This window comes from Argopecten irradians, chromosome 1 (genome assembly GCF_041381155.1).
Source record: "Argopecten irradians isolate NY chromosome 1, Ai_NY, whole genome shotgun sequence".
NCBI classification, from domain to species: domain Eukaryota; kingdom Metazoa; phylum Mollusca; class Bivalvia; order Pectinida; family Pectinidae; genus Argopecten; species Argopecten irradians.
Genome location: NC_091134.1, coordinates 7,610,692 through 7,619,894, shown reverse-complemented (window position 1 = coordinate 7,619,894; position 9,203 = coordinate 7,610,692). Strand labels below are relative to the sequence as shown.

The window sequence follows — 9,203 nt, the reverse complement described above, 5'->3', positions numbered from 1 at the left end:
TCTTCTCATCAATTTAAAGCAATTCGATTATGTGTTATTTCAAATAACTGTTATTATACAGAATGTCTGTACATATGCTGTTTGGTTATAGGATGGTTCTATTTTATGTTACTTTTATTTTAAATGTTTCTTTAAATAACTTACTCTCCTGCATATCTAAATATTATCAACTCTAAGTTAAATTGATTTGGCTTGAATTGACTTGATTTGGTTCATTTAATAAAATAATATATTGTATCCAATATGCTTTAAGAGTACTTACTCTAAATGAAATGAGAACATGCTTTTATCAATCATATTCCGGAAGAAATTGAATATTATCTCTTTTCAGGCGACAGATGCAATTAAATTTTCATTTATTACAATGTATCTACATTTCTGCTCTTATGTTAATACATAATTCGGTATGAGAGGCAATTGAATTAATCAACTGTTTATCGTAAATGACGTATTTCGAACCTAACAAAGCTTATGTACCACTTGTGACAAATCCGAGAGCATTGAGGGATTTATGTGACGAATGAGGCAGAAACGCTTAGGATTCTGACATACCGGGTGTTTGAATACCGAAGTCAGAAGATACTAATTTGTCTGATTCATATACTAATATAAATTTCATCAACGTATTATTATTCTCTTTTACAAAGCACAAACATCTTTCAATTTATGCCTTATTTTTATTTTCAAAAGCATGTCTAATCTTTGTGAAGAAAAAACATTTCCATTAAAAAGTTCTGCTTATGAAAAATTTTGTATATTAGGGAGTAAGATGACAATGCTTTGAGTGACGGGCCCGGGGGCATACAAAGGCTCATGTGTATGTCTGTTTCATCTATAGGTATATAGTGGGTACACACACCACATCGCCCTACATGTAACATACAGCTCAGACTCCTGTTTACATTCCGCAGTTTCTTTATTATTAGGAGTCATATAGAAACGGTAGCAAAATGGCGGACGGTTCAATTGATGTTCAACTTAGAAGATTTGACACAAGTCAGCCATGGGGATTCAAAATGCAGGGCGGTGTCGACACAGGCTTTCCAATTCACGTGGCACAGGTATGGTATTGTTAATTGTTAAAATAAACTGGGATTATTTTCTTTGATTGCTTTAATGGTATTAGGTAACGTAGATACCAATCAAACTGAACCACCCTTTGAGTAAAGTAGGTTTGTTGCTTATTCCACAGATTATGTAAATCTTAATCATTTTGGGAATGATTTTAAAATAATTCGGATATAATATTACAATTAATGTATGATACAGCCATGTGAACAGCGAATTGGTAGGAAACATGAATATTGAATATCAGGCATTGCGAACAGCAAATAAAAACCTTTGGCTGTCCTTCTTAAAATCAGCATATTCAAATATATTTCACTTTTAAATGAGCTAAAACTAAAGTGGTTATTTTTCATTGTAGTTTATTTGTAAAGTTTGACTAGTGCATTAACTTTAAATGATGATGAGGGTTGTACACAGATGTTGTTATAACATTTCATTATTCTCTTCCTCAACAAAACATCGTGTTTCACTGTTACTGCAATGTTATATGATGATATGATATAATTACATAACACGATTTTAGAGAAAAAAAACACGTTCATTAGTAATACTATACTAAATATGTGAAGTATGTCAGGAATGTACTTTTTATGTGTAATCCTGGATATAAATATCACACAAATGTCTGAAACACTTAGTAGATAGCTATACCAACAAGCTTTCATTTTCTTTTTCAATACTCACATAATCCGTTATCTAAATACAGCATGTAGGTTAAATATGTTATTTGTAGTATAACGAAGAGTTTGTTGTCGGTGTAGTGGTCATCTTTTGTGGTTACATCTTCTGTAGGATCGTGTTAAAATATAAAGTACGCCTTACAAATAAACTGTTGTTTACATCTTCCCTTCAAAAGCTAATAGAGATTCCTGAGGAATTTGTTAATATCATAAAAAGACCCAGCAGCTTAAGTTTGTTTCTATATAACAGATTAATCTTTCATCTTATATAATTGTGTTATTAATGTTCATCGACCAATTCTTCGATAACAATACAGCCTAGGGTATCGGTGTTATAGATGTGTACACCAGTTAACAAAGGATATGTTACACTTATAGAGAAGTAACATCAGTCTATCCAGATTCACGATTTATCTCATACAAATACTTCATATCCCCACACTGCAGTATTATTATTTGCACACACATGCCGGAAATAAGTTTCCGCTTCCTACAGTGCACGCGCCAAGCGGATCGAATTACGCTTACCTAATATAGCTCAGCACGAGCTTATCTCAGAGTTATCTCTCTTTCTACAACTACACATCGATGTAAACGTTCATATCATTATTACTTCGATTTGACACCCGAATGAGGCATTAATCTTATAATATATACATAGTTTTAAAACTTAAATGGTCAAAATTCCAGTATGAAATAAAATATGTAAACACATAATATATGCAATGAAACGGTAGACAAAGTGAAATGATAAAAAATCAGCGGCAGAAGTGGAATTCGAACCCACGCCCACATACGTGGGCCAGAACACTCGACTCACACAGTGAGAAGGCTATCAACCTTTTGTCTGGCGCCTTAGACCGCTCGGCCATCCTGACTCGATACATTATTAAACAAATAATTGTGAACACGATTGTATCCTTTATTTGACATTAAGCCTTTTTGATAAAATACCTCTTTTTGATAAAAAGACTTTATCTGGATGATCATGCAATCAGCTACTAAACACATTAAGGATCCGAATGTTGTGAGTAAATATTTCATGGTTACTTAATTGCTAATTTGAGGTAAAACTGTTCAAAAATTAAAACTTCCATTCTAGAATTAGATTTCATGATGCAAGACTTGGGCTGCACAAGGGATCACACATCATGTTATCTTATTTGTCATTATCAGTTATCACTATGGTTTGATAATAAACAGTATTCATTTTAATGCAACTTTTCGCCATCGCACGCGAAAATAATTATTTTAAATTTGAATGCACATCAATAAAAAACATCTATTTTACAAAGTAAAAATCACCACATTAAATCAATATAAAACACTTCCAGTAGACTAAAAGTAGGAATGGCCGAGCGGTCTAAGGCGCCAGACTCAAAGTGGATAGCCTTCTCACTGTGTGAATCGAATGTTCTGGTCCACGTATGTGGGGGTGGGTTCGAATCCCACATCTAACTCTGATGTTTTTATCAGTAATGCAATATCTGATAAATTACAATCGAATAATATTCAATATGTCTACACGCACAGGAATTCATCGATATTTTTTAACATAGATCAGTTATTTTTTTTATACTGCAATAACACAAAAATGACCAAAATGTAGACATTTCCATCTTCTGACAGGTAATTTGTACATACATTTCCAATTTAAGGACAAAACGTTTATCTGCAACTGTCAGAAGTGGGATTCGAACCCACCATCACATACGTGGACCAAAACACTCGACTCACAAAGTGAGAAGGCTATACACCTTGAGTCTGGCGCCTTAGACCGCTCGGCCATCCTGACTTGATATCGATAATAATGTTAAACTGATTTGTGTAACTATCTAAGAAATCAATGTTTGATAAATGGTGTAACATTTTATTACCAATAAAAATATAAACCATCAAATAAATGTTCACAAAATTATGTATGCCATTTGAAAAATAATCCTTTCTGGTATTAAATCTCCCACCATTCATTTTACATTCAAATCAGAAATAACAAATATCACAGAAAACATGACAGCTTCATTCCAAGTTATTAACACTTGCATTTTGATCATGTAGCAGACAATGGTACATGACCGCTACAGGATAGATAATTGTTACATATCGATGTGTTTTATGAAAGATTAAAAGTATATCAATATACATACTGCGATACAATGCAGACGTTGTCAATATTACTTATCAATCAAAAAATCTGACCTAATTACAGAAATTGATAAAGGTTGCTGAACAATTACGATTAATTAAAAATAATATTACCGCAAGAAAGATATGGCAGGATGGCCGAGCGGTCTAAGGCGCCAGACTCAAGGTGTATAGCCTCTTCTCACTGTGTGAGTGGAGTGTTCTGGTTCACGTTTGTGGGCGTGGGTTCGAATCCCACTTCCCACACAAAATTTTGCAATTCAAAGAAAAATATGTTTATGTTCATCTCAACCAATTTTGACAAAAACAGCTTCTCGTGATGATTTTTTTTATTATTTCCACTACTCATCAGTAATATGTTCGTTTATACCGGTATATAAACATATTAAATATGCTAATAAGAATTATTTTTTTAGTTATTCTATAGACACATTCATACAATGACTGACATCAGCCTGACAAAAGCGTAGCTAGAACAGACCAATCTAAGACAAATGACAAAAACAGTTTGTACAATGGATATTTTTTTAAAAGAGTGCCAATCCGTATTATTTGTCAATGACTCAAAGTGTTTCACTAAAGTGACGAGAGGGTTGATACGCACTGGAGCAGTGACATCAAACAAGTGGCTCGGATTATCAAAGACATGTTCTGCTGTTGTCTCACTTAAATCTCAACGGGTTCTTTTATGTATGACTTTTAGCATTTAAAGATATAAATAAACAATAAGAACAAAAACAATGTTTAAGTTTTAGTTTACTGTAACACATAATCGATTATCTTACTTAGGTCGAAATGACCACAGAACGTCGTTGGGTGCAAAGCAATTCAAAAATTATTTTTCACTTTTTAAAAACTTATTTAATTAACCACGTTTTTACTAACAGTAATCAACTTCTCAAAGTCCTTGCTGTAGAAATAAGCATACATACCACGTTGTAATGGACTAAGGTCTCTTTCCGTTCCCCATTTTTGAAGTCGTTTCTTTTCCATTGTCGTAATTACCTACCTTCCAATACCTCCATTGTTACTCGTATTGAATAGTAAGAAATGATTATATACATCGGTCAATTAATAATCCCCTTCGTTTCGCTTTCAATGAATGAATGAACCAGCCCCTTCCTCCTCCCGCCACACACACATACAAGGTTGAGCTCTGACAGGCATATTCGTGTCAAACACATCAAATTCTAAACATTCATAGACGTAAAATAATCTTCCAGGTGATATTTATCTTCATAAAAAAATTAATTCATATATACTTCAAACATTCGGAAATGATTTTGTCTATACTCGTTAGAAATATGAAAATATAATAAGCTGAGTTGACTTTTAACATAAAAAGATCACTGAAGCAGCCGATAAAACTGTGGGCGCATTGATACGCGTCTTTTGAGGAAATAGTTCGAGGATGAGCAATATTCCATCATAAAATCGGCGGGGCATGTGTAGGGGTAAACAGATATATGGATTCAAAATATAAAATGAGAAGTCTTTATATTAAATTAATGTAAAAGGATTATGATAAATAATATGCCTTTTTATGTCCGATTGTTTCATTCAAAGGAAACATTTAAGTACCCAACATAGGTATTCAATTTTAGTATTTATATAACAAGAATGCCGACATTCGCAAGTTTGTTTTCAATGTTTACAAAATAAAGATTATAGGAGAACTTTTTTTTCTTATTACATTCAGGTTTTCTTTTTGTTAATGCACTTTTATAATGCATCTTACGTTAAAACTAGACAGGTATAAAAGGTTATATTGAAAGTTTAGATTCCTGTAAGCGCCCCCTTAAATTAATTGTATACGCCACGGTGAAAACAGTCCATGTTAAACATTTCTCGTCTGCCAGGTGAATCATACAAAATATTAGGTTACCATAGTATCAGTTCAGATGGGAGCTATTTCTACTGCTTGCTTAGTGTGCATAGTATACGAGGATTTATTATAAATATTTCTGAGGAACTTTAAATTCCAACAGGTCAAGTTGTAACAGGTTAGTGAGCATTGATGCCAATTTCGAACTGAATACATATAATTCTTAATGGTAATGATAGCGATCTATTGTGATAAAGTGAATCGGTTATTTACAATCAGACCTTCGGGTTTTCGATATGTTAGCAAACTTCGTGCTATTTATACGAATTAGAAACAAAATATTATCATGTCTTATTTTTAATGTGTAATTTATAGAATACTTTTGAACAGTGTAATGGTGAATGGGTACATAAAGTTTTCGATTGTTAATGAAGACTTTTGGAGAGCTTTACGATCGACAACATTATTTTATCGGGAACATCCTGTGAATTTTGTGATATAAAAACATGGTATTGAGTTCTGACGTATTTTTGAATCCTCAGGTAAACCCAAAGAGCATATCTGGCCAGGCAGGTCTTCAGAACGGTGACGTCATCATTAGTATCGGTAGAATGGATGTTACTGGCTCTACTCACCAGCAGGCACGTGATGAAATGATTAGAAGTGGAAATGACGTCGATCTTACAGTCAGAAGGTACTCACTCTCAATTATGTCAAAGTATTAAAAAGGATTAATGAAAGCACCAATAAAAGAATATTAGATTATAATTTCATGTTGCCATTATACAATCTATTTTGTTAAAAGGCGTTGTTAAATGCTAGATACACCGATAACAAAGCTCAATCAGGTCACATAATATACAGGGGAATAAGGGGTATTTGACGAATAGCTGTTCGTGCTATCCAGGGTTTTGTTACAAATATTATATAGGGACACGGTCGGGACCGTACGACCAGTTGGACAAATAGGAGTTATTCGAGGAATCCGGGTTCGAGTTAGAGATGTTATAATGTATTACTTGTTCTAAAATTGTCACTACTATGGTTATCACCTTCATCATAAAAATATCCAATTACTATTATCAATTTCTTTTATTACTGTCATCATTTTTGCTGTAACAGGAAAGGCGTCCCAGTGAAAGCTGCCCCGCCACCAGAACCGGAACCGGAAGACGGAGGTGCGTATCGGGATGTACAACCAAAGACTTACCAAGTACTACAGAAGGAACTCCCACAAGCTGCTGCAACAGGTAACTGTACTGTAGACATCAATATAATTTAAACGCTTGCTCAGAAATGTTGCGCTATTAATATAGCGATAATTGGGAACTTATCTTTACGCTAACCGGTTTAAAATTTGCGCAAAGAATGAGAAATTTTATAGAAACTACACAAGTATTGACTGTATGGTCACAAAGAAGTAGAAAACTCATGTAATAATAATTTTGAAAAACACTATACAACAGCAGATTAATAACAGCAGCCAATATTGAAGTTGCCAGAATGTGGGAACATCAGAACACACAATGATTCGACCTAATTCCAAGGCGAAAAATTCAAAAACGAACTTTGAAAGATTGTTGACATCATTTAATTCTTACAATTTAATAAAATATTTCTTATTGTCGTAGGATGAAACGTTTACATGGTCAGTTCTAAAAATATAACCTGTAATTTTGCCTTAGATAGAGAGAGAACAAAAGTCGCTCGCCAAATACAGGTGATATTTTCAGCCACTGACTATGTATTTGATTTAGTATGGCTATTACAGCTGATATGTGGTGAAGAGGTCATATCCATGATATCTTTATCATCTTGAACACGGATAGCACAGATTTAATGAAAAACAAAAATGTAAAGTTTTCATCCTAATATATCATGTCTTTACTTTCTTTATAGGTGGAAGACCAGCCTCAATCTTTGACAAGAAGAAGCAGGCAAGGTCGGAATATACCAAAACCGATAAATCTGGATATATGAAAGCATACGGCCAGAGTTAATTCGATTGGACACTCGTCAAAATAGTCTCAAAACAAATCCACTTTTAAAAGAGGGAATCAGGTACCAGTTCTTAAGAGAAGTAGAATATTGTCCTTATTGAAATATCGATCCAACCTAGCTTTGTTTTGGACTCAACATTTCCAGATCGTATTAAGGTCGATGTGTTAAGAAAACTGTGAATACTTGTATCACCCTATAGCTCATGGAATAAAAGTGCGAGATGGAAACAAGCGAAGTAAAATACAGCTATGTTCGCTGTTGCGATGTGAATGTGGATATCGTGTATTGTGTCCTCAACAAAATATGTTATCTGTTAAGATACAAACTAGCTGATGAGATCTCTCCTTGCATTATGCCCTTTTGGTATCGTTTGGTATAACTTACCATTTTATCTTCATGTTGAGTATGACCATGTCCATTACAATTCAAATTTTAATTTCTTGTCAAAGTGGAATTTATTTTTACACACTGCCTTATTATCCATGTTTTAAAGGGAACATCAAAAGTTGGTTACCCAGGTAAGAAAATTATGAAGATTGTAGCTGAATTTAAATTATTGGATTTTTAGTAGTTTAAGATACTTAAATGATTGTTAAAAAGACGTTAACGAAGGTATTGTTACAATTAATTTCTACCATTTACTGTTCTGTTAAATAACGCTCAAATTGTTTGAAATTGTATCATACAGAAAACGGTTTTATAAATCGATAAAATAATATATGGATCTGGTTAAAGGCGATAAATGAGAGAGAAAAAAATTAAACTGAGAAGTTTAATTGTGTTGTAATATATATGTTTGTATTAATGCTTTATATTTATATGCAAAGTTTATTTATTTGCCAATAAAATGATACAAGTTTCGAACATGTTTGGGTTTTTTTATCTGATATCACAATCCTTATAGCGGTATGCCAACGAAATATACTGATGACAACACCAAATCCTAAACCCGTCAGGTCACATTAACGAACAAACTAATTTCCCCATAGTGAGCAGCAACTACGAGTAGAAATGATAATACTTTTACGGTTTATATAGTCCTGGGAAGTCACAGGTGGTGACTTGTCTCTCGCTCACCTGGCACCATATAACTTAATGTTTTATTACTTCATCGAACGTCATGTATCTGTGTTAATACAATATTTCTACTAGTAATACTTTCAATGTATACTCATTTACGTGAGATCCGAATTTAACCATTCTAACAATATGACTTTGGGATAGGTCTATAACAAATTTTATCATGTATACATACATACATACATACATGTATATTATATTTCTATATGGTTTAGATTTGAATATAAACGGATTGATATACATCTACAAGAGTGTTAGATATGATTTTAAATGCATTTTTTCTCCGTATTAACTAAAAACATAAACGTTTTTTCCCTCAAAATGTAACTGTTTTCATCAACATCTTTACTTACATTTTCAGACAAGGTACATAACGCCGTCGCTCATCTCTCCAGTAGGAATTT

The 9,203-nt window shown here is 33.2% G+C and overlaps 1 protein-coding gene and 1 non-coding gene across 2 annotated transcripts; one reads left to right on the top strand and one right to left on the bottom strand.

Annotated features, from left to right (window-relative positions):
• Positions 1-847: 847 nt before the first annotated feature.
• LOC138316518 (PDZ and LIM domain protein 5-like) lies at positions 848-7,960 on the top strand. Its single transcript, XM_069258210.1, has 4 exons — positions 848-1,061; positions 6,261-6,412; positions 6,841-6,968; positions 7,618-7,960. The coding sequence occupies exons 1-4, from the start codon at positions 951-953 to the stop codon at positions 7,716-7,718; spliced, it is 492 nt and encodes a 163-aa protein (XP_069114311.1). The 5' UTR covers positions 848-950; the 3' UTR covers positions 7,719-7,960.
• Positions 3,428-3,543, bottom strand: Trnal-caa (transfer RNA leucine (anticodon CAA)). The gene is made up of 2 exons: positions 3,506-3,543; positions 3,428-3,473 (listed from the first exon to the last, which is right to left on the bottom strand). It is a non-coding gene; the product is annotated as a tRNA-Leu (tRNA).
• Positions 7,961-9,203: the final 1,243 nt, after the last annotated feature.